This window comes from Pleurodeles waltl, chromosome 5, assembly GCF_031143425.1.
Source record: "Pleurodeles waltl isolate 20211129_DDA chromosome 5, aPleWal1.hap1.20221129, whole genome shotgun sequence".
NCBI classification, from domain to species: domain Eukaryota; kingdom Metazoa; phylum Chordata; class Amphibia; order Caudata; family Salamandridae; genus Pleurodeles; species Pleurodeles waltl.
In genome coordinates, this window is record NC_090444.1 from 429089481 (window position 1) to 429116274 (window position 26794).

At 48.5% G+C, this 26794-nt stretch overlaps 1 protein-coding gene across 1 annotated transcript in view; it reads left to right on the forward strand.

Annotated features, from left to right (window-relative positions):
- The window catches only part of PSME4 (proteasome activator subunit 4), a 1396200-nt gene that overhangs the window by 1060059 nt on the left and 309347 nt on the right, over positions 1-26794 (forward strand). Inside the window, exon 38 of the mRNA XM_069234194.1 lies at positions 21201-21292. Within this exon, the coding sequence (XP_069090295.1) occupies positions 21201-21292 (92 nt within the window). The remainder of the gene's footprint in view (positions 1-21200; positions 21293-26794) is intronic.

Below are 26794 nucleotides of genomic sequence, written 5' to 3' on the forward strand. Positions count from 1 at the left end.
ATTTTGGCCTGTAGCTCAGCCGCCACCTAGGGAAACCTACCAAACCTGTGCATTTCTGAAAACTAGAGACCTAGGGGAATCCAAGAGGGGGTGACTTGTGTGGCTCGGACCAGGTTCTGTTACCCAGAATCCTTTGCAAACCTCAAAATTTGGCTAAAAAAACACATGTTCCTCACATTTCTGTGGCAGAAAGTTCTGGAATCTGAGAGGAGCCACGAATTTCCTTCCACCCAGCGTTCCCCCACGTCTCCCGATAAAAATGATACCTCACTTGTGTGGGTAGGCCTAGCGCCCGCGACAGGAAACGCCCCAAAGCGCAACGTGGACACAGCCAAATTGGTGAAGGAAAACAGAGGTGTTTTTTGCAAAGTGCCTACCTGTAGATTTTGGCCTGTAGCTCAGCCGCCACCTAGGGAAACCTACCAAACCTGTGCATTTCTGAAAACTAGAGACCTAGGGGAATCCAAGATGGGGTGACTTGTGTGGCTCGGACCAGGTTCTGTTACCCAGAATCCTTTGCAAACCTCAAAATTTGGCTAAAAAAACACGTTCCTCACATTTCTGTGGCAGAAAGTTCTGGAATCTGAGAGGAGCCACGAATTTCCTTCCACCCAGCGTTCCCCCACGTCTCCCGATAAAAATGATACCTCACTTGTGTGGGTAGGCCTAGCGCCCGCGACAGGAAACGCCCCAAAGCGCAACGTGGACACAGCCAAATTGGTGAAGGAAAACAGAGGTGTTTTTTGCAAAGTGCCTACCTGTAGATTTTGGCCTGTAGCTCAGCCGCCACCTAGGGAAACCTACCAAACCTGTGCATTTCTGAAAACTAGAGACCTAGGGGAATCCAAGATGGGGAGACTTGTGTGGCTCGGACCAGGTTCTGTTACCCAGAATCCTTTGCAAACCTCAAAATGTGGCTAAAAAAACACATGTTCCTCACATTTCTGTGGCAGAAAGTTCTGGAATCTGAGAGGAGCCACGAATTTCCTTCCACCCAGCATTCCCCCACGTCTCCCGATAAAAATGATACCTCACTTGTGTGGGTAGGCCTAGCGCCCGCGACAGGAAACGCCCCAAAGCGCAACGTGGACACAGCCAAATTGGTGAAGGAAAACAGAGGTGTTTTTTGCAAAGTGCCTACCTGAATTTTTTGGCCTGTAGCTCAGCCGCCACCTAGGGAAACCTACCAAACCTGTGCATTTCTGAAAACTAGAGACCTAGGGGAATCCAAGATGGGGTGACTTGTGTGTCTCGGACCAGGTTCTGTTACCCAGAATCCTTTGCAAACCTCAAAATGTGGCTAAAAAAACACATGTTCCTCACATTTCTGTGGCAGAAAGTTCTGGAATCTGAGAGGAGCCACGAATTTCCTTCCACCCAGCGTTCCCCCACGTCTCCCGATAAAAATGATACCTCACTTGTGTGGGTAGGCCTAGCGCCCGCGACAGGAAACGCCCCAAAGCGCAACGTGGACACAGCCAAATTGGTGAAGGAAAACAGAGGTGTTTTTTGCAAAGTGCCTACCTGTAGATTTTGGCCTGTAGCTCAGCCGCCACCTCGGGAAACCTACCAAACCTGTGCATTTCTGAAAACTAGAGACCTAGGGGAATCCAAGATGGGGTGACTTGTGTGGCTTGGACCAGGTTCTGTTACCCAGAATCCTTTGCAAACCTCAAAATTTGGCTAAAAAAACACATGTTCCTCACATTTCTGTGGCAGAAAGTTCTGGAATCTGAGAGGAGCCACGAATTTCCTTCCACCCAGCGTTCCCCCACGTCTCACGATAAAAATGATACCTCACTTGTGTGGGTAGGCCTAGCGCCCGCGACAGGAAACGCCCTAAAGCGCAACGTGGACACAGACAAATTGGTGAAGGAAAACAGAGGTGTTTTTTGCTAAGTGCCTACCTGTAGATTTTGGCCTGTAGCTCAGCCGCCACCTAGGGAAACCTACCAAACCTGTGCATTTCTGAAAACTAGAGACCTAGGGGAATCCAAGATGGGGTGACTTGTGTGGCTCGGACCAGGTTCTGTTACCCAGAATCCTTTGCAAACCTCAAAATTTGGCTAAAAAAACACATGTTCCTCACATTTCTGTGGCAGAAAGTTCTGGAATCTGAGAGGAGCCACGAATTTCCTTCCACCCAGCATTCCCCCACGTCTCCCGATAAAAATGATACCTCACTTGTGTGGGTAGGCCTAGCGCCTGCGACAGGAAACGCCCCAAAGCGCAACGTGGACACAGCCAAATTGGTGAAGGAAAACTGAGGTGTTTTTTGCAAAGTGCCTACCTGTAGATTTTGGCCTGTAGCTCAGCCGCCACCTAGGGAAACCTACCAAACCTGTGCATTTCTGAAAACTAGAGACCTAGGGGAATCCAAGATGGGGTGACTTGTGTGGCTCGGACCAGGTTCTGTTACCCAGAATCCTTTGCAAACCTCAAAATTTGGCTAAAAAAACACATGTTCCTCACATTTCTGTGGCAGAAAGTTCTGGAATCTGAGAGGAGCCACGAATTTCCTTCCACCCAGCGTTCCCCCACGTCTCCCGATAAAAATGATACCTCACTTGTGTGGGTAGGCCTAGCGCCCGCGACAGGAAACGCCCCAAAGCGCAACGTGGACACAGCCAAATTGGTGAAGGAAAACAGAGGTGCTTTTTGCAAAGTGCCTACCTGTAGATTTTGGCCTGTAGCTCAGCCGCCACCTAGGGAAACCTACCAAACCTGTGCATTTCTGAAAACTAGAGACCTAGGGGAATCCAAGATGGGGTGACTTGTGTGGCTCGGACCAGGTTCTGTTACCCAGAATCCTTTGCAAACCTCCAAATGTGGCTAAAAAAAAACATGCTCCTCACATTTCTGTTGCAGAAAGTTCTGGAATCTGAGAGGAGCCACGAATTTCCTTCCACCCAGCGTTCCCCCACGTCTCCCGATAAAAATGATACCTCACTTGTGTGGGTAGGCCTAGCGCCCGCGACAGGAAACGCCCCAAAGCGCAACGTGGACACAGCCAAATTGGTGAAGGAAAACAGAGGTGTTTTTTGCAAAGTGCCTACCTGTAGATTTTGGCCTGTAGCTCAGCCGCCACCTAGGGAAACCTACCAAACCTGTGCATTTCTGAAAACTAGAGACCTAGGGGAATCCAAGAGGGGGTGACTTGTGTGGCTCGGACCAGGTTCTGTTACCCAGAATCCTTTGCAAACCTCAAAATTTGGCTAAAAAAACACATGTTCCTCACATTTCTGTGGCAGAAAGTTCTGGAATCTGAGAGGAGCCACGAATTTCCTTCCACCCAGCGTTCCCCCACGTCTCCCGATAAAAATGATACCTCACTTGTGTGGGTAGGCCTAGCGCCCGCGACAGGAAACGCCCCAAAGCGCAACGTGGACACAGCCAAATTGGTGAAGGAAAACAGAGGTGTTTTTTGCAAAGTGCCTACCTGTAGATTTTGGCCTGTAGCTCAGCCGCCACCTAGGGAAACCTACCAAACCTGTGCATTTCTGAAAACTAGAGACCTAGGGGAATCCAAGATGGGGTGACTTGTGTGGCTCGGACCAGGTTCTGTTACCCAGAATCCTTTGCAAACCTCAAAATTTGGCTAAAAAAACACGTTCCTCACATTTCTGTGGCAGAAAGTTCTGGAATCTGAGAGGAGCCACGAATTTCCTTCCACCCAGCGTTCCCCCACGTCTCCCGATAAAAATGATACCTCACTTGTGTGGGTAGGCCTAGCGCCCGCGACAGGAAACGCCCCAAAGCGCAACGTGGACACAGCCAAATTGGTGAAGGAAAACAGAGGTGTTTTTTGCAAAGTGCCTACCTGTAGATTTTGGCCTGTAGCTCAGCCGCCACCTAGGGAAACCTACCAAACCTGTGCATTTCTGAAAACTAGAGACCTAGGGGAATCCAAGATGGGGAGACTTGTGTGGCTCGGACCAGGTTCTGTTACCCAGAATCCTTTGCAAACCTCAAAATGTGGCTAAAAAAACATGTTCCTCACATTTCTGTGGCAGAAAGTTCTGGAATCTGAGAGGAGCCACGAATTTCCTTCCACCCAGCATTCCCCCACGTCTCCCGATAAAAATGATACCTCACTTGTGTGGGTAGGCCTAGCGCCCGCGACAGGAAACGCCCCAAAGCGCAACGTGGACACAGCCAAATTGGTGAAGGAAAACAGAGGTGTTTTTTGCAAAGTGCCTACCTGTAGTTTTTGGCCTGTAGCTCAGCCGCCACCTAGGGAAACCTACCAAACCTGTGCATTTCTGAAAACTAGAGACCTAGGGGAATCCAAGATGGGGTGACTTGTGTGTCTCGGACCAGGTTCTGTTACCCAGAATCCTTTGCAAACCTCAAAATGTGGCTAAAAAAACACATGTTCCTCACATTTCTGTGGCAGAAAGTTCTGGAATCTGAGAGGAGCCACGAATTTCCTTCCACCCAGCGTTCCCCCACGTCTCCCGATAAAAATGATACCTCACTTGTGTGGGTAGGCCTAGCGCCCGCGACAGGAAACGCCCCAAAGCGCAACGTGGACACAGCCAAATTGGTGAAGGAAAACAGAGGTGTTTTTTGCAAAGTGCCTACCTGTAGATTTTGGCCTGTAGCTCAGCCGCCACCTAGGGAAACCTACCAAACCTGTGCATTTCTGAAAACTAGAGACCTAGGGGAATCCAAGATGGGGTGACTTGTGTGGCTCGGACCAGGTTCTGTTACCCAGAATCCTTTGCAAACCTCAAAATTTGGCTAAAAAAACACATGTTCCTCACATTTCTGTGGCAGAAAGTTCTGGAATCTGAGAGGAGCCACGAATTTCCTTCCACCCAGCATTCCCCCACGTCTCCCGATAAAAATGATACCTCACTTGTGTGGGTAGGCCTAGCGCCTGCGAAAGGAAACGCCCCAAAGCGCAACGTGGACACAGCCAAATTGGTGAAGGAAAACTGAGGTGTTTTTTGCAAAGTGCCTACCTGTAGATTTTGGCCTGTAGCTCAGCCGCCACCTAGGGAAACCTACCAAACCTGTGCATTTCTGAAAACTAGAGACCTAGGGGAATCCAAGATGGGGTGACTTGTGTGGCTCGGACCAGGTTCTGTTACCCAGAATCCTTTGCAAACCTCAAAATTTGGCTAAAAAAACACATGTTCCTCACATTTCTGTGGCAGAAAGTTCTGGAATCTGAGAGGAGCCACGAATTTCCTTCCACCCAGCGTTCCCCCACGTCTCCCGATAAAAATGATACCTCACTTGTGTGGGTAGGCCTAGCGCCCGCGACAGGAAACGCCCCAAAGCGCAACGTGGACACAGCCAAATTGGTGAAGGAAAACAGAGGTGCTTTTTGCAAAGTGCCTACCTGTAGATTTTGGCCTGTAGCTCAGCCGCCACCTAGGGAAACCTACCAAACCTGTGCATTTCTGAAAACTAGAGACCTAGGGGAATCCAAGATGGGGTGACTTGTGTGGCTCGGACCAGGTTCTGTTACCCAGAATCCTTTGCAAACCTCCAAATGTGGCTAAAAAAAAACATGCTCCTCACATTTCTGTTGCAGAAAGTTCTGGAATCTGAGAGGAGCCACGAATTTCCTTCCACCCAGCGTTCCCCCACATCTCCCGATAAAAATGATACCTCACTTGTGTGGGTAGGCCTAGCGCCCGCGACAGGAAACGCCCCAAAGCGCAACGTGGACACAGCCAAATTGGTGAAGGAAAACAGAGGTGTTTTTTGCAAAGTGCCTACCTGTAGATTTTGGCCTGTAGCTCAGCCGCCACCTAGGGAAACCTACCAAACCTGTGCATTTCTGAAAACTAGAGACCTAGGGGAATCCAAGAGGGGGTGACTTGTGTGGCTCGGACCAGGTTCTGTTACCCAGAATCCTTTGCAAACCTCAAAATTTGGCTAAAAAAACACATGTTCCTCACATTTCTGTGGCAGAAAGTTCTGGAATCTGAGAGGAGCCACGAATTTCCTTCCACCCAGCGTTCCCCCACGTCTCCCGATAAAAATGATACCTCACTTGTGTGGGTAGGCCTAGCGCCCGCGACAGGAAACGCCCCAAAGCGCAACGTGGACACAGCCAAATTGATGAAGGAAAACAGAGGTGTTTTTTGCAAAGTGCCTACCTGTAGATTTTGGCCTGTAGCTCAGCCGCCACCTAGGGAAACCTACCAAACCTGTGCATTTCTGAAAACTAGAGACCTAGGGGAATCCAAGATGAGGTGACTTGTGTGGCTCGGACCAGGTTCTGTTACCCAGAATCCTTTGCAAACCTCAAAATTTGGCTAAAAAAACACGTTCCTCACATTTCTGTGGCAGAAAGTTCTGGAATCTGAGAGGAGCCACGAATTTCCTTCCACCCAGCGTTCCCCCACGTCTCCCGATAAAAATGATACCTCACTTGTGTGGGTAGGCCTAGCGCCCGCGACAGGAAACGCCCCAAAGCGCAACGTGGACACAGCCAAATTGGTGAAGGAAAACAGAGGTGTTTTTTGCAAAGTGCCTACCTGTAGATTTTGGCCTGTAGCTCAGCCGCCACCTAGGGAAACCTACCAAACCTGTGCATTTCTGAAAACTAGAGACCTAGGGGAATCCAAGATGGGGAGACTTGTGTGGCTCGGACCAGGTTCTGTTACCCAGAATCCTTTGCAAACCTCAAAATGTGGCTAAAAAAACACATGTTCCTCACATTTCTGTGGCAGAAAGTTCTGGAATCTGAGAGGAGCCACGAATTTCCTTCCACCCAGCATTCCCCCACGTCTCCCGATAAAAATGATACCTCACTTGTGTGGGTAGGCCTAGCGCCCGCGACAGGAAACGCCCCAAAGCGCAACGTGGACACAGCCAAATTGGTGAAGGAAAACAGAGGTGTTTTTTGCAAAGTGCCTACCTGTAGATTTTGGCCTGTAGCTCAGCCGCCACCTCGGGAAACCTACCAAACCTGTGCATTTCTGAAAACTAGAGACCTAGGGGAATCCAAGATGGGGTGACTTGTGTGGCTTGGACCAGGTTCTGTTACCCAGAATCCTTTGCAAACCTCAAAATTTGGCTAAAAAAAAACATGCTCCTCACATTTCTGTGGCAGAAAGTTCTGGAATCTGAGAGGAGCCACGAATTTCCTTCCACCCAGCGTTCCCCCACGTCTCCCGATAAAAATGATACCTCACTTGTGTGGGTAGGCCTAGCGCCCGCGACAGGAAACGCCCCAAAGCGCAACGTGGACACAGCCAAATTGGTGAAGGAAAACAGAGGTGTTTTTTGCAAAGTGCCTACCTGTAGATTTTGGCCTGTAGCTCAGCCGCCACCTAGGGAAACCTACCAAACCTGTGCATTTCTGAAAACTAGAGACCTAGGGGAATCCAAGATGGGGTGACTTGTGTGGCTCGGACCAGGTTCTGTTACCCAGAATCCTTTGCAAACCTCAAAATTTGGCTAAAAAAACACGTTCCTCACATTTCTGTGGCAGAAAGTTCTGGAATCTGAGAGGAGCCACGAATTTCCTTCCACCCAGCGTTCCCCCACGTCTCCCGATAAAAATGATACCTCACTTGTGTGGGTAGGCCTAGCGCCCGCGACAGGAAACGCCCCAAAGCGCAACGTGGACACAGCCAAATTGGTGAAGGAAAACAGAGGTGTTTTTTGCAAAGTGCCTACCTGTAGATTTTGGCCTGTAGCTCAGCCGCCACCTAGGGAAACCTACCAAACCTGTGCATTTCTGAAAACTAGAGACCTAGGGGAATCCAAGATGGGGAGACTTGTGTGGCTCGGACCAGGTTCTGTTACCCAGAATCCTTTGCAAACCTCAAAATGTGGCTAAAAAAACACATGTTCCTCACATTTCTGTGGCAGAAAGTTCTGGAATCTGAGAGGAGCCACGAATTTCCTTCCACCCAGCATTCCCCCACGTCTCCCGATAAAAATGATACCTCACTTGTGTGGGTAGGCCTAGCGCCCGCGACAGGAAACGCCCCAAAGCGCAACGTGGACACAGCCAAATTGGTGAAGGAAAACAGAGGTGTTTTTTGCAAAGTGCCTACCTGTAGTTTTTGGCCTGTAGCTCAGCCGCCACCTAGGGAAACCTACCAAACCTGTGCATTTCTGAAAACTAGAGACCTAGGGGAATCCAAGATGGGGTGACTTGTGTGTCTCGGACCAGGTTCTGTTACCCAGAATCCTTTGCAAACCTCAAAATGTGGCTAAAAAAACACATGTTCCTCACATTTCTGTGGCAGAAAGTTCTGGAATCTGAGAGGAGCCACGAATTTCCTTCCACCCAGCGTTCCCCCACGTCTCCCGATAAAAATGATACCTCACTTGTGTGGGTAGGCCTAGCGCCCGCGACAGGAAACGCCCCAAAGCGCAACGTGGACACAGCCAAATTGGTGAAGGAAAACAGAGGTGTTTTTTGCAAAGTGCCTACCTGTAGATTTTGGCCTGTAGCTCAGCCGCCACCTCGGGAAACCTACCAAACCTGTGCATTTCTGAAAACTAGAGACCTAGGGGAATCCAAGATGGGGTGACTTGTGTGGCTTGGACCAGGTTCTGTTACCCAGAATCCTTTGCAAACCTCAAAATTTGGCTAAAAAAACACATGTTCCTCACATTTCTGTGGCAGAAAGTTCTGGAATCTGAGAGGAGCCACGAATTTCCTTCCACCCAGCGTTCCCCCACGTCTCACGATAAAAATGATACCTCACTTGTGTGGGTAGGCCTAGCGCCCGCGACAGGAAACGCCCCAAAGTGCAACGTGGACACAGCCAAATTGGTGAAGGAAAACAGAGGTGTTTTTTGCAAAGTGCCTACCTGTAGATTTTGGCCTGTAGCTCAGCCGCCACCTAGGGAAACCTACCAAACCTGTGCATTTCTGAAAACTAGAGACCTAGGGGAATCCAAGATGGGGTGAATTGTGTGGCTCGGACCAGGTTCTGTTACCCAGAATCCTTTGCAAACCTCAAAATGTGGCTAAAAAAACACATGTTCCTCACATTTCTGTGGCAGAAAGTTCTGGAATCTGAGAGGAGCCACGAATTTCCTTCCACCCAGCGTTCCCCCACGTCTCCCGATAAAAATGATACCTCACTTGTGTGGGTAGGCCTAGCGCCCGCGACAGGAAACGGCCTAAAGCGCAACGTGGACACAGCCAAATTGGTGAAGGAAAACAGAGGTGTTTTTTGCAAAGTGCCTACCTGTAGATTTTGGCCTGTAGCTCAGCTGCCACCTAGGGAAACCTACCAAACCTGTGCATTTCTGAAAACTAGAGACCTAGCGGATTCCAAGATGGGGTGACTTGTGTGGCTCGGACCAGGTTCTGTTACCCAGAATCCTTTGCAAACCTCAAAATTTGGCTAAAAAAACACATGTTCCTCACATTTCTGTGGCAGAAAGTTCTGGAATCTGAGAGGAGCCACGAATTTCCTTCCCCCCAGCGTTCCCCTACGTCTCCCGATAAAAATGATACCTCACTTGTGTGGGTAGGCCTAGCGCCCGCGACAGGAAACGCCCCAAAGCGCAACGTGGACACAGCCAAATTGGGGAAGGAAAAAAGAGGTGTTTTTTGCAAAGTGCCTACCTGTAGATTTTGGCCTGTAGCTCAGCCGCCACCTAGGGAAACCTACCAAACCTGTGCATTTCTGAAAACTAGAGACCTAGGGGAATCCAAGATGGGGTGACTTGTGTGGCTCGGACCAGGTTCTGTTACCCAGAATCCTTTGCAAACCTCAAAATGTGGCTAAAAAAACACATGTTCCTCACATTTCTGTGGCAGAAAGTTCTGGAATCTGAGAGGAGCCACGAATTTCCTTCCACCCAGCGTTCCCCCACGTCTCCCGATAAAAATGATACCTCACTTGTGTGGGTAGGCCTAGCGCCCGCGACAGGAAACGCCCCAAAGCGCAACGTGGACACAGCCAAATTGGTGAAGGAAAACAGAGGTGTTTTTTGCAAAGTGCCTACCTGTAGATTTTGGCCTGTAGCTCAGCCGCCACCTCGGGAAACCTACCAAACCTGTGCATTTCTGAAAACTAGAGACCTAGGGGAATCCAAGATGGGGTGACTTGTGTGGCTCGGACCAGGTTCTGTTACCCAGAATCCTTTGCAAACCTCAAAATTTGGCTAAAAAAACACATGTTCCTCACATTTCTGTGGCAGAAAGTTCTGGAATCTGAGAGGAGCCACGAATTTCCTTCCCCCCAGCGTTCCCCCATGTCTCCCGATAAAAATGATACCTCACTTGTGTGGGTAGGCCTAGCGCCCGCGACAGGAAACGCCCCAAAGCGCAACGTGGACACAGCCAAATTGGTGAAGGAAAACAGAGGTGTTTTTTGCAAAGTGCCTACCTGTAGATTTTGGCCTGTAGCTCAGCCGCCACCTAGGGAAACCTACCAAACCTGTGCATTTCTGAAAACTAGAGACCTAGGGGAATCCAAGATGGGGTGACTTGTGTGGCTTGGACCAGGTTCTGTTACCCAGAATCCTTTGCAAACCTCAAAATTTGGCTAAAAAAACACATGTTCCTCACATTTCTGTGGCAGAAAGTTCTGGAATCTGAGAGGAGCCACGAATTTCCTTCCCCCCAGCGTTCCCCTACGTCTCCCGATAAAAATGATACCTCACTTGTGTGGGTAGGCCTAGCGCCCGCGACAGGAAACGCCCCAAAGCGCAACGTGGACACAGCCAAATTGGGGAAGGAAAAAAGAGGTGTTTTTTGCAAAGTGCCTACCTGTAGATTTTGGCCTGTAGCTCAGCCGCCACCTAGGGAAACCTACCAAACCTGTGCATTTCTGAAAACTAGAGACCTAGGGGAATCCAAGATGGGGTGACTTGTGTGGCTCGGACCAGGTTCTGTTACCCAGAATCCTTTGCAAACCTCAAAATGTGGCTAAAAAAACACATGTTCCTCACATTTCTGTGGCAGAAAGTTCTGGAATCTGAGAGGAGCCACGAATTTCCTTCCACCCAGCGTTCCCCCACGTCTCCCGATAAAAATGATACCTCACTTGTGTGGGTAGGCCTAGCGCCCGCGTCAGGAAACGCCCCAAAGCGCAACGTGGACACAGCCAAATTGGTGAAGGAAAACAGAGGTGTTTTTTGCAAAGTGCCTACCTGTAGATTTTGGCCTGTAGCTCAGCCGCCACCTCGGGAAACCTACCAAACCTGTGCATTTCTGAAAACTAGAGACCTAGGGGAATCCAAGATGGGGTGACTTGTGTGGCTCGGACTAGGTTCTGTTACCCAGAATCCTTTGCAAACCTCAAAATTTGGCTAAAAAAACACATGTTCCTCACATTTCTGTGGCAGAAAGTTCTGGAATCTGAGAGGAGCCACGAATTTCCTTCCACCCAGCGTTCCCCCACGTCTCCCGATAAAAATGATACCTCACTTGTGTGGGTAGGCCTAGCGCCCGCGACAGGAAACGCCCCAAAGTGCAACGTGGACACAGCCAAATTGGTGAAGGAAAACAGAGGTGTTTTTTGCAAAGTGCGTACCTGTAGATTTTGGCCTGTAGCTCAGCCGCCACCTAGCGAAACCTACCAAACCTGTGCATTTCTGAAAACTAGAGACCTAGGGGAATCCAAGATGGGGTGACTTGTGTGGCTCGGACCAGGTTCTGTTACCCAGAATCCTTTGCAAACCTCAAAATGTGGCTAAAAAAACACATGTTCCTCACATTTCTGTGGCAGAAAGTTCTGGAATCTGAGAGGAGCCACGAATTTCCTTCCACCCAGCGTTCCCCCACGTCTCCCGATAAAAATGATACCTCACTTGTGTGGGTAGGCCTAGCGCCCGCGACAGGAAACGCCCCAAAGCGCAACGTGGACACATCACATTTTTTCATTGAAAACAGTGCCTACCTGTATATTTTGGTCTCTAGCTCAGCCGACACCTAGGGTAACCTACCAAACCTGTGCATTTCTGAAAACTAGAGACCTAGGGGAATCCAAGATGGGGTGACTTGTGTGGCTCGGACCAGGTTATGTTACCCAGAATCCTTTGCAAACCTCAAATTCTGTCTAAAAAACACATTCTCCACACATTTCGGTGACAGAAAGTTCTGGAATCTGAGTGGAGCCACAAATTTCCTTCCACCCAGCGTTCCCCCAAGTCTCCCGATAAAAATGATACCTCACTTGTGTGGGTGGGCCAGGTGCCTGCAACAGAATAAGGCCCAAAACTTAGAGATAGAGGGGATAGCACAGCAAGTTTATAAGGACATATTCTTTTATACATCTTTAGACTGACTCTGCTTTGGGGACCCACATAAGTGAGGTGTCATTTTACTTGGGAGGCTGAGGTGAACACTGGGGAGTAGGAATTTTGTGCTGGAGTGGTGATCCTACGAAGAAAAGTCAGGAAAATATGCTTTTTTTAAGCACATTGAGGTTTACAGAGGAGTCTGGGTAACAAAATGTTGGGGGAACCACGCAAGCCACACCTCCCTGGACTTCTTGGGGTGTCTAGTTTTATAAAATGTCTGGGTTTGGTAGGTTTCCCTAGATGAAGGCCGCACACAGGACCAAAAACATAGGTGCCCTCTCCCCCCCAAACACAGGTAGTTTTGTAATATATCGTTTTGATGTGCCCACATACGTCCGTGATGTGCCAAACACTAAAATTTTGAAAAGAAACACAGTTAGGTTATGTGAAAAAGACCCCTCACCCACAAACAAAGTTGGTGGCATGCTTCATCATCGGGGTCCCACCTGAGGCACCTAGCGTGTCACAGGTGTGCTGCGACGCCTGATTACAGCGGAGCAGGTTTTGTCATTTTTACCACACATACTGGTTGGATTTGGCACGAGGGTGAGTGATGGTTCAGTGGATCAAATTTTACTAACAAGAGCTTTCACAAAAATGAAATGCACTGTTAGTAACTGAAAGGCAAAAAACTGAACCAATGACTCACAGCTCGTGAGCTGTAAAGCCGCGACAAGGCACCAACCGCTTTACAGTCCATTCACACAACTTTCATACATGACACACACAAGGCCATTCACACCGCCAGCCACGGGCCCAGCACATTACAACACTCACATCGACAGACAGCGCCACTCAAGGGCCCATCACTTGCATACGCCCACGTGCCTGATACAACAATCACACCAGCTGATGGGAGTGTGTGGACTGGTGTTTGGCTGGCAGTGTGTTGCAGTAGCCAACAGCAAGTCAATATGTACACTCTCAGCCAAGCCCCACTCCACCCACAATGGCATCATTTTTTTATTATTTTTTTTTAACAGAGGAACCCCTAACTAAGTAGAAAGAATTACAAAACTACAAACACAAAAGCTCTAACTAAGAACATGACAGAAATGCTAACCATGAAACTAAACACATGAAAATACAAAACAGACATGAGTTTACACTCATGGTTGTTCCCAGAAATTCTTCTGGGTGTGGTAATTCTTAAAACAAGCACCGACACACAGCCCAGGCTTGGAAGGACAATCCGGGCAGTACATTCGAGACTCCCTCCGGATACCTCTTCGAAAACACACTCTACATTTCTTAGCTGGAAAGTCTTTTTTGGGTGTGGGAGGAATGTGCTCAGCAAAGTGGCGATCTTTCAATCTAGCCACATCCTCCACCACTGCTTCTCTAGGAACTCTGGCCTGTTCCACCACAATAAGGCTCTCTATAACTGACTCCTGAAATTTCACAAAAGTCATCTTTGACTCTGGAGACCTATCCCTAAACACAATAAAAGCATTGAAGGTTGCTAAGTGGAAGAGGTGAAGTGCTAACTTCTTATACCAAACGTAAGACTTACGAATAGCAGTATAAGGTTCCAACCTCTGGTCAACTCTATCTACACCTCCCATGTGCTTATTATAATCTAAAATGCACACAGGTTTGCGCACTTCAGCAACCTGGCCCCAAACAGTCACAGGGGAAGTACTCTCATCATGGATGGTACTTAGCATGTAGACATCCCTCTTATCTGAAAATTTCAAAGCTAGCAGCTCCTCGTTCCGCAAGGCACAGCACTGTCCTCTCTCAAGTTTTTTACAGACAAGCTCCCTTGGATAGCCTTTCCGGTTAGAACGGATTGTGCCACAAGCAACTGTGTCCACTCTAAACAATTCCTTGAACAATTGCACACCAGTGTAGAAGTTATCTACATACAAATGGTGACCTTTGTTGAACAGTCGTCTACCAAGATCCCACACAATTTTCTCAGTAACTCCAAAAGTGGGAGGACAACCAGGGGGGTCAATATTGGAATCCCTACCAGTGTACACACGGAAACTATACACATATCCTGTCCTACTTTCAGACAGCATATACAATTTAATTCCATATCATGCCCTTTTGCTAGGAATGTACTGCCTAAAAACCAAACGACCCTTGAAGAGGACCAAAGACTCGTCCACACTTAACTCTTTGCCTGGAACATAGACCTCCGAAAACCGATCTACAAAATGATCAAGGACAGGCCTAATCTTAAAAAGACGGTCAGAATCTGGGTGATCTCGTGGCAAGGCTAATGCATTGTCAACAAAATGCAGCATCCTAAGAAGAAGCAAATACCGATTACGACTCATGGTCGCTGGAAATATAGCTGTTGCCATCAAGGGACTAGTAGACCAATAAGAAGCCAGTGACGGCTTCCTTATCAACCCCATCAAAAAAGTCAAACCCAAAAACTTTAACTCCTCCAAATTAGTGGGAATCCACTGGGCAGCTCTAGAGTGTGGCCTAAGTCTAGCAGCGTTGTCCCTCAAATGCTGCTCCGCATACAAATTAGTCTGCTCAACAATCTCTTCCAAAAACACATCATCCATGAATAACTCAAAGAAATTGATAGGCATAAAGTTCTCTGTATTGGCGTTACACCCCGGGAGACCAGTAAAGGCAGGCAACTCTGGCTGCTGCATGTTTGGGGCAACCCAGACATCAGGTCTTATAACGGGAAACCTTTCAGCCCCAGGTTGCTGCACTATTGGCACATCAATGTCCTCCTCTACAACAGGCCCTTCATCTGCACTGAGTGTGGCTTCATCATCAGAAGATTCCCCTCCAAGAGAAACATCACTGCCAGAATCTCTGACTTCCTCCTCTGCCTCAGATGCAGAGTCTGTCTCATAGTCATGATCAGACTGTGACTCAAAAAGCATACCAACCACCTGCTGAGCGGTCATCCTGCGGCTAGCCATGATATCTCCTGCTAAAATTAACTGGACAAATTCACCACCAACAACCAGCACTGTGTAAGACAAGTGACAAAGTGTAGCTTTGTTAGTAAGAGTTGTAAACTCAAAAACTATACCGCTCACTTGCCTGAAAAAGCTTGATTCACCAGCAACTACACCGCAATCACCAATGATATCCCACTAAAAATAAAGAAAGAAAGGCAAATTAGAAATAAGACAAAACAAATATCATTGTGCACAAACCTAAGGACAATTTCACACACAATCCTGCATTTAGTACACCCCCTACAAACATGTCATTCATGCATGGCAACAATACTCCTTTGGAGTAAATTGTTTTTACTTACCTAAAACATGCAACTGTGCAAACTGCAGGTCAACCACCACCAAAACCGCAAGGAGCCACAGCAAATAAAGCAAAAGTTTTGAACTAGAACAAAAAGGAGGAAAACATTTTTTATCACAAATGCAAAGACTTCTTCAGTTGAAAAACACCCCACCATCAAACATTTAGAAATTGGTGCCTAAGTGGATTCTGCCATGGGGCAGATGGGCCTACTAATAAAATAGACCTGTCTACCCCAAGGAAGCCAGAAAATACCTTTAGTAGTGTGTCCCCATGGAGAGCGACCCTTGCCAAAGGGGACAGCCCTCAAAAAAAAAAGCAACAAAAAAAAAAAAACACACACAACACTATCCCTGGTGCCTAAGTGGCTTCTGCCCCCCTTGGGGGCAGGTGGGCCTAAGAAAATAGGCCCATCTGCCCCCAGGGGGTGTAGAAATGGGCAACAGGTCAATGCCCCCCTTGGGGGGGCGCCCCGTGACCAAGGGGACGCCCCCCCACAAAAATAAACAAATAAAAAAAAAACCTGGCGTTCTAGTAGTTTCTGCCCCCCTTAGGGGCAGACCAGCCTAAAAATTATAGGCTGATCTGTCTCCAAGGGGTGCAGAAATGGCCTGGGTACATGTGCCCCCAAAGTGGGGGGCGACCCTTGCCCAAGGCCCCACCCATCCACTAACACACACACACACACACACACACTATCCCTGGTGTCTAAGTGGCTTCTGCCCCCCTTGGGGGCAGGTGGGCCTAAGAAAATAGGCCCATCTGCCCCCAGGGGGTGTAGAAATGGGCAACAGGTCAATGCCCCCCTTGGGGGGGCGCCCCGTGACCAAGGGGACGCCCCCCCACAAAAATAAACACATTTTAAAAAATCCCTGGCGTTCTAGTAGTTTCTGCCCCCCTTGGGGGCAGACCAGCCTAAAAATAATAGGCTGATCTGTCTCCAAGGGGTGCAGAAATGGCCTGGGTACATGTGCCCCCAAAGTGGGGGGCGACCCTTGCCCAAGGCCCCACCCATCCACTAACACACACACACACACACACACACACACACACACTATCCCTGGTGTCTAAGTGGCTTCTGCCCCCCTTGGGGGCAGGTGGGCCTAAGAAAATAGGCCCATCTGCCCCCAGGGGGTGTTGAAATGGGCAACAGGTCAATGCCCCCCTTGGGGGGGCGCCCCGTGACCAAGGGGACGCCCCCCCACAAAAATAAACAAATAAAAAAAAATCCCTGGCGTTCTAGTAGTGTCTGCCCCCCTTGGGGGCAGACCAGCCTAAAAATAATAGGCTGATCTGTCTCCAAGGGGTGCAGAAATGGCCTGGGTACATGTGCCCCCAAAGTGGGGGGCGACCCTTGCCCAAGGCCCCACCCATCCACTAACACACACACACACACACTATCCCTGGTGTCTAAGTGGCTTCTGCCCCCCTTGGGGGCAGGTGGGCCTAAGAAAATAGGCCCATCTGCCCCCAGGGGGTGTAGAAATAGGCAACAGGTCAATGCCCCCCTTGGGGGGGCGCCCCGTGACCAAGGGGACGCCCCCCCACAAAAATAAACAAATAAAAAAAAATCCCTGGCGTTCTAGTAGTTTCTGCCCCCCTTGGGGGCAGACCAGCCTAAAAATAATAGGCTGATCTGTCTCCAAGGGGTGCAGAAATGGCCTGGGTACATGTGCCCCCAAAGTGGGGGGCGACCCTTGCCCAAGGCCCCACCCATCCACTAACACACACACACACACACACACACACACACTATCCCTGGTGTCTAAGTGGCTTCTGCCCCCCTTGGGGGCAGGTGGGCCTAAGAAAATAGGCCCATCTGCCCCCATGAGGTGTAGAAATGGGCAACAGGTCAATGCCCCCCTTTGGGGGGCGCCCCGTGACCAAGGGGACGCCCCCCACAAAAATAAACAAATAAAAAAAAAATCCCTGGCGTTCTAGTAGTTTCTGCCCCCCTTGGGGGCAGACCAGCCTAAAAATAATAGGCTGATCTGTCTCCAAGGGGTGCAGAAATGGCCTGGGTACATGTGCCCCCAAAGTGGGGGGCGACCCTTGCCCAAGGCCCCACCCATCCACTAACACACACACACACACACACTATCCCTGGTGTCTAAGTGGCTTCTGCCCCCCTTGGGGGCAGGTGGGCCTAAGAAAATAGGCCCATCTGCCCCCAGGGGGTGTAGAAATGGGCAACAGGTCAATGCCCCCCTTGGGGGGGCGCCCCGTGACCAAGGGGACGCCCCCCCACAAAAATAAACAAATAAAAAAAAAATCCCTGGCGTTCTAGTAGTTTCTGCCCCCCTTGGGGGCAGACCAGCCTAAAAATAATAGGCTGATCTGTCTCCAAGGGGTGCAGAAATGGCCTGGGTACATGTGCCCCCAAAGTGGGGGGCGACCCTTGCCCAAGGCCCCACCCATCCACTAACACACACACACACACACACACACACACACACACACTATCCCTGGTATCTAAGTGGCTTCTGCCCCCCTTGGGGGCAGGTGGGCCTAAGAAAATAGGCCCATCTGCCCCCAGGGGGTGTAGAAATGGGCAACAGGTCAATGCCCCCCTTGGGGGGGCGCCCCGTGACCAAGGGGACGCCCCCCCCACAAAAATAAACAAATAAAAAAAAATCCCTGGCGTTCTAGTAGTTTCTGCCCCCCTTGGGGGCAGACCAGCCTAAAAATAATAGGCTGATCTGCCCTCAAGGGGGGCAGAAATGGCCCTAAAAGACATGCCCCCCAAAGGGGAGCGACCCTTGCCCAAGGGGGCGCCCCCCCCATCCACTACACACACAATCCCTGGTGCCTAAGTGGCTTCTGCCCCCCTTGGGGGCAGATGGACCTAAAACAAATAGGCCGATTTGCCCCCAAGGGGGGCAGGAAAGGCCAACAGTTCTCTGCCCCCTTGGGTGGGGCGCCCCTTGCCCAAGGGGGCACCCCCCCCCACATATATACACATAAAAATAAAAAACCCTGGTGATCTAGTGTTTTCTGCCCCCCTTGGGGGCAGATCTGGCTAAAAAGTAGCCAATCTGCCCTCAAGGGGGGCAGAAATGGCCCGAAAAGACATGCCCCCCAAAGGGGAGCGACCCTTGCCCAAGGGGGCGCCCCCCCATCCACTACACACACAATCCCTGGTGCCTAAGTGGCTTCTGCCCCCCTTGGGGGCAGATGGACCTAAAAAAAATAGACCGATCTGCCCCCAAGGGGGGCAGAAAAGGCCAACAGTTCTCTGCCCCCTTGGGGGGGGCGCCCCTTGCCCAAGGGGGCACCCCCAACACATAAATGCAAAAAAATATAATAATCCCTGGTGATCTAGTGTTTTCTGCCCCCCTTGGGGGCAGATCTGGCTGAAAAGTAGCCAATCTGCCCCCAAGGGGGGCAGAAATGGCCGTAGTAATTGCCCCCCTAAAGGGGAGCGAACCTTGCCCAAGGGGCCGCTCCCCGCGTGCCAAAAAACGTAAAAAACAATGAAGAAAACAAATCCCTGGTGTCTAGTGGGCATTCCTGCTGCCCGATCGCAATGCGATCGGGCAGCAGGAATGCTCAAAGAGACACCGGGGAAAAGGAAAAGCCTTTCCTTTTCCCCGGTGCCTCTTTAGCCCCAACCCCCCACCCACCGGGAAGAGGAACTCACCTCTTCTCTCGTCGCCGCACAGGAAGCAAATGGCTTCCTGTGCGGCGAGGAACCCATAATGAAGTCAGCGCGCGATCGCGCGCTGACGTCATTATGGGGGGGTGGGGGGGTGGGGGGTGGAAGGGGAAGGGCTTCCCCTTCCATCCCCGACTTTGGGGGGTGGGAGGGAAGCACACAGAGGGAGCGAGAGCGCTCCCTCTGGGCTGTGTGCCGAGGACGTAGTGGTTACGTCCTCGGCACAGCAGCACTGTGCCGCGGGACGTAACCACTACGTCCGCGGCACAGAAGGGGTTAAAGGTCTCACCCATTTATTTCCTCTCACTCCCGTTTATCGTGCCTCAGTGGGACCTTAATCTTGTCCTTACTTAATTAATGTGTACTTCCTTTGAGCCGATGCACAATTGCCCTTGACGGCTCCTCACTTTCAAGACTGTCTTTCTTGTTGCCATCACTTCTGCTCGCAGAGTGAGTGAGCTTCATGCTCTTTCTTCCAAGCCACCCTTCTTGTCTGTGCATCCTGACAAAAGGGAGTTGTGCACTAAGACTTCCTTCCTTCCCAAGGTTGTTACGCCTTTTCATGTGGGCCACTCCATTACCTTGCCTACTTTTTACACACCCCTACATCCTTCCCATGAGGAGGAGAGACTCCACCGTATGGAGCCAAAACGAGAGTTTGCATTCTGTCTTAATCATACTAACGATTTCTGGGTGGACAAACAACTCTTTGTCAGGTATGTGAGTGTGAAGAAAGGGAAGGGGTGCAAAAATGTACCATAGTTCGATGGGTACTTCTTTGCATCAAGATGTGCTACACTTTGGCCAAGAGGCAAACCCCTGAGAGCTTGCATGCTCATTCCACCAGAGCAACTGCTGCTTCCACTGCGTTAGCACGCAGAGTTCCTGTCCTGGAGCAAGCATGTGCATCCCTGCACATGTTTGCTAAACATGACTGCCTGGACTGTCAGGTCCGTCGGGACAGCTACTTATGTTGTTCGGTCCTGCAGAACTTTTTAGTATGATCTTGGTTTGCAGCCCACTTCCGAGGGTGGCATTGCTTGGGTATCTATTCTAAGGTAGGGAATCTGCAACTAGAAGTCTCTATCAGACATACAATTTGCTTACCTTCTTTAATGAAATATCTATTCAAGATATATTCTAGTTGCAGATTCCTTACCGACCCATCCATCCTCCCCACTTGCAAACTGATTTCTAGGGACAGAGATTCCCCCTTCAGGTCCCTAGCTCTGGCGCACCAATCTCAGTGTTCTTAGCGGCTCTGTGCTTTGGCGTGGAAAATCGTTAAAAGAAACTGACATCACTGTGACTACGATGCCAGCGACGCCCGCAGAGTCGACTGACGCCACCTACCAACACGCAAGGATATTGCTCGATGACAAAATCTTCGGATCCAGTCTGGGGGAAAAATTCTAAGGTAAGGAATCTGCAATTAGAATGTATCTACCAGATAATTAATTAGTACATTTAGTGTGAACTCAAGAAACAGGAATTCAGACCCAGTTGTACTGTCGCAGGTCAGTATCAGAATGTCTACATTCAATTCATAGGTTAGGACTGGGTGTCAAACCCAAAACCTGGGGTTCATTGTTGCACTCAACTAGTTGTAAAAACTGAATTCCGACCACATAGGTTACTGAAATTATTGAGGCTCCACAATAAATTAAATGGCTGTTTCCTGTCCTGTAAGAATGAGCCATCTGTTTAACAAACTCTGTTTATATACATGATTATGAGCACATTTCCTTGACCATCTTTAATGTCCTCTTTTCAAGTACCCTTTGATTTTTGTGCTCAAAACACCTAGTTTTGCTTTTCACAGTTACTTCTGTTTTTCTTTTTGTAAACTTATTTTTGGCTATATAATTTTTATGGCAACCAACATAAACAGTATGTTTAATAAATAAAACATGACGGGTAGTAGTTATTTCTTTTTCCCTAATGCTCACTCTCTTCTGACTGCTTAAGGTTTGATTTTCAAAAATGAATTTAAATAAAGAAAATGCTTGTTTTGTAGCACCAATTTTTAATTGTATCCACACTTTTTCCTTTGTTACAGGAGAGTAGGGACCCTCGGAAACTTCACTGGCTTTTTGAACTGTTAATGGATTCTCCAGTTAGTGGTGAAGGGGGTTCTTTTGTAGATGCATGGTAAGAAAGTAACTTTTCCTAAGTTAGAACACTTGTATGTTCTTTACAATTATAATTCTAAAATGCAAAACCTGGCTTTATCATTGTGCGGAAAGGTGCCTGTTTCTACTAGGAGTTGCCCTCATTTTGTCCTTCATACACTTGTTAAATTTACTGCCCGAGCATGATTTGATGTGCATCTAGTATTTACTATAAAAATGTGAGTGATTTCATATATTGTTCAACGGCACGTGTAAATCTTGAAAATCTAATACAATTATGATTAACTGAAAAATATATAAAGTGCAATTCTGATAAGAGGCAATCTACAGTAGTGACATGAATGAAGAGTAGCATTCTTTTTTTTTTTTTTATTATTTGTTTGACAAGTACATGCAGGCATTGCATATGTATAGCCAGAGCAATGAAGGGCAGGCAGTGCATCATGTTTACCAAGAGAAACAGAAACCGTTCGGAAGTGAATTACAATATTGCCGCATTGAGGAGGGAATTTGACGACCAGGATCTTTTACCACAATTGCGACAGAGCTAAGGAGTACAACATTTATTGCATGCATCAGAGAGACAATCTGCCATTTATAACAAATTCTAATCCGGCATACATTATGACAATGGCCCTAAGAGAGGGTCATAATGTCACTTATACCTTGCTTTTCAGCATGCTCATCTACGGATTCCGTTGTACCATTATCAAGATCTATGTTGGTGTGACTGTAAAGATAAGTTCTATATAGCCCCCAGATGTCTTGCAGCGCACAACACACGGGAAGCATCTCCCTGTAATTGTCTGAGCATGTGTTGCAATAAGCCATGTCCTCATGCTACTCCTTTAGTAGTGGAATGGGCCCAGGAGCCCACCGAATGGCAACCCTACGTTTTACTAAGAGCAGACCAATAGCAGACCAATAGCCACAAGTCGTCCTATTGATTTAGAGACATCCCTTTCATACCCATGTAGAACCAACAGTGGGTCCCTCATTAGAGAAAGCTCTGTGATGGCCTCTAGTGCAGAGAAAATATCTTCCCAGAATCTACAGACTCCAGGGCAGTGCAGGCAAGGTGTGCAAATCCCACCTCGTCCTCCCCGCAGCTGAAACACTGTGTGCTGTCTCGTAGCCCATATCTGGCGAGTCAGACTGGTGTATAAAATAGTCTGTTTATATATTTGAAATATTTATTAGTCTATGTCTACCATTAAGAGAAATAGACTGTGTGACCGAGCAGCAGTACTGCCACTGTGTGTCTGTTATAGTAAGCTGCAAGTCTCTTTGCCAGTCCAGTCTAGCCTTTGTGAGACCGGGTCTGCAAGCCTCCTGCATAGAGTCTTGACACTTTATGTGTGGGAGTGGGTATTTGTATGATAAAGGTTAACGCTGACAATTCAAGGGTCTCCTGTAAATCTCTGCCGAGCAAATCACACATGGTGTGTCTAGCTCTGTGGTAATAAAAGCGCATCAATCTGGTGGGGGCCACCATAGCGGTCTGCACCTGTTCCCAGCTGCGCATTATCCCTTCCTCAAAGAAGTCCCCAGCTGCACATTATCCCTTCCTCAAAGAAGTCCCCTATATTGTGTTTGCCTAGAGAGTTGAGAGTATGCTCTGCACCCTTCTTTTGTCCCAACAGGACCACAAACACCAATTCAGGGGAATAAGTGGGGAGCATAAGAGTGCTCCTGTTTGCCGGTCCACCAGGTGGTGCCTGGAGCTGCTGGTGACATTCAATGAGTCATAGACACGAAGCCGGCGCTTCAGCTTAAGAAAGAGAACCTGCAGCAGTGTGAGTGGAGCTACCAGGACACACTTTAATTGTAAATGCGGAATGTCTGTGGACCATGTATCCAACAGTGGGCCAAACTGCTCTCTGCCACAGGATAATAGGTCTCAAGATCAGGCACATTTAATCCCCCCATGTCATATGGCAAGGTGAGAGGGGTCCCATCTTACCCGTGGTTGTTTCCTGGACCATGCTAAGTGAATCACTGACGCACGCAGCATGGTCCATACAGATTACGACAGTTGTAGTGGGATGTTCATGAAAAGGAACAAAAAGTGGAGTAGCACAACCGTTTTCATAATTGCTACACAACAAACCAGAGAGAGGGGCAGTTTTATCCAAACATCAACAGCTTCAGTCAGTTTATGTAAAGTTGCCCCCTAAATTTTCTAGCAGTACAGTTACCGGATCAGTGTGTACACAAATCCCCAAATATCAGACAGCATCAGCTGTCCATTGCAACAGTTATTCCATTTGCACTGGTAGTGTTGTTGTTAAAGAAAAACAATAGACTTCTCCCAGTTTGCCCGGAGTGCCCTCCAAACAGTGTTACCTCCTTTAAGATTGGAGTTAGATTGCAGTCCATATCCCGACATAAAGCAATGTGTCCTTAGCATAAGCGAAGACAATAAGCCTCTGCCCCGGGCATATGAGACCCCGGTGTGAGTGGTATTCCCTCAGTGTAGGAAGTTGACACTGTATATACTTACTCAAAGTGAGAGATAGTGTGCACAGAGTCCAAGGGTTCCCCTTAGAGGTTGATAGTGGCAAAATGAGATAATGCTAATGCTCTGTTTTGTGGTAGTGTGGTCGAGCAGTAGGCTTATCAGAGGGTAGTGTTAAGCATTTGTTTTACACACACAGGCAATAAATGGGAACACACACTCAAAGACTTAACTCCAGGCCAATAGGTTTTTATATAGAAACATATATTTTCTTAAATTATTTTTAGAACCACAGAATCAAATTTTAGGTAAGTACATACATTGCAAGGTACTTCACACAGGTAAGTATAGAACTTTGATTTAAAACAGTAGTACACACAGTTTAGGTTAAAATGGCAAATAGCTATTTTAAAAGTGGACACTGCAAAAATCAACAGTTCCGGGGGGAGGTAAGTATTCGTTAGTTACTCAGGTAAGTAAAGCACTTACAAGTTCAGTCTCCTGGGCATAGGAAGCCCACCGTTGGGGGTTCAAGGCAACCCCAAAGCCACTGCACCAGAAACACAGGGCCGACCAGGTGCAGAGGTCAAAGCAGGGCCCAAAACACATAGGCACCTATGGAGAACAGGGATGCTCCGGTTCCAGTCTGCTAGCAGGTAAGTACCTGTGTCCACTGGGAGCAGACCAGGGTGGTTTTGTAGAGCACTTGGGGGGTGCGGGGGGGGGCACAAGCACACAAAACACACCCTCAGCGGGTGTTCTTTCCCTAAACTGTACCTTTGCTTCCACAATTGGCACAGCCCTGGCACACAGTTAAGTCCCTTGTAAAAGGTACCCATGGTACCAAGGGCCCTTTGGACAGGGAAGGTTTCTAAGGGCTGCAGCATATATTTTGCCACCCTAGGGGACCCCTCACTCAGCACATGCACACTGCCTGACAGCTTCTGATTGCTGGTGGGGAAAAAAAAGACAAAGTCGACAAGGCACTCCTCTTGGGGGGCCATGCCCACAAACCATTGCCTATGGCATAGGTAAGTCACCACTAGCAGGCCTTACATCCCTTATGCAGTGTGCTCTATACCACAGGTGAGGGCATAGCTGTATGAGCAAATGCCCCTACAGTGTCTAAGTCAATTCTTAGACATTGTAAGTGCAGTATAGCTATATTGAGTATATGGTCTGGGAGGTTCTCATTACGAACTCCACAGCACCATAGTGGCTTCATTGAATACTGGGAAGTTTGGTATCAAACTTCTCAGCACAATAAACCCACAATGATGCCAGTGTGGGATTTATTGAAAAATGCACACAGAGGGCATCTTAGAGATGCCCCCTGGATGTTAGCCTAACTGATAGTGTAAGACTGACCAGTCTGTGCCAGCCTGCCACAACCAGACGAGTTTCTGACCACATGGGGTGAGTGCCTTTGTGCACTCTGTGGCCAGGAGCAAACCCTGCCCTGGGTGGAGGTCCACATGGAACCAGTCATTAAACATATTGTAAATAACAGAAACCTAGGCTACTACAGTTGGTCGTCACCTATCAAGTTGATGCACGATTTACTTATTCAGCCCTCATCATCCATACTTGCTGCAGACCTAAAATACTCCACCCCAGTGAACCGTTCCAATAGTGCTCCCCAGGCAATCACGGCTGTCAGTGCCCCTTCCTCCATGCGGGCTATCTGTAGATATTGTTCCTCAGCTGCACCCCATTCCATTAAATCTCGAATCCAGCAAGAGATAGAAGGGCTCCGGGCACTCATCCAGCTAATAGCCATCTGACGCTTGGCCAATGCCAGAGACAGCTGAGTGAGCTTATATGGTATACTCCTACACCACCGTCTCCGCACTACACCTAAAAGCCATGTCAGTGATGTTGCTACCAGCCCCAGTCCTGTAACCTCCTCTACTCTCCCAACCACCTCCTGCCAAAAATAGGGCACCATCCTACAGGACCAAGCTAAGTGTAGGAAGGAGCCATTGAAAGTGCGACACCTAGGACACCAGGCCCCTCGTCCAGGATCAATCTTATTTAGACGACTAGGTGTGAGGTATGTCCTATCTACAAAAACTGAAGTGTAATAGTTTAAACCTATTGTTGCATGAAACCCTGTGCACCAATGACAACGCCATTGCCCACTCAGCATCCTCTATGTGATCTCCCAGTTCACTCTTCCAAGCACTATGCGCCACACTTATCACGCCCGGCTGATCATCCTGAAGGGCTTCATAGACCCGAGTGATCAAATGAGTCCCCTCGCCCCAATTAATCAGCCATTCAACAACGCCGATGGCTGAAGAGCCACCAGAAAACAACACCAGATCTCACGAGCCACACTCTCCATTTTGGCATATTGCAAAAACTGACCGGATCCCAGGCCCAACGTGTTCCGGGCATCAGTGAAGGAGATAAACTCCCCATTGGGGTACAAATCTCCTGCCAAATCACATCCTCCAAGCCTTCAACCCTCCATGGACATTAGGTTGTCCATGTCCCTGAAGGGTGTAAAGTCCCAAATCCTCAGTTCTCCATCAAACTGGGCCTGTCATAACACATTCTTAATAGCCTGCTCCTACTGGTCTGGAGTTAAGTCATTGAGTGTGTGTTTCTGCTATTGCTTGTGTATTTGCAACAGATGCTTACACTACCCTCTGATAAGCCTAACTGCTCGACCACACTACCACAAATAGAGCATTAGTGTTATCTATTATTGCCTCTGTCAAGCCTCTGGCCACCCCTGGACTCAGTGCACACTATATCTCATTTTGATATAGGATATACAGACCCAGCTTCTTACATTGGTGGATCAGAGGTGGGGTCTACAAATTTGCATTTGCTGGACAACTCAGCTAATACCTGATCACACAACTAAATTCCAAATTGCCTTTAGAAAACTGATTTTTGAATTTTGACTATTTTTCTAAATTTTTAAAAGTCCTGTTAGGGCCTTGGTTAAGTCTCTTTTAGCATCTTTTTTAAGGTTAAAAGTTTTGTAAAAGTTAGGATGTAGTTACTAGACGTAGTTTTTAGTTTCTAAACAGTACTCCCACCCTTAGTAGC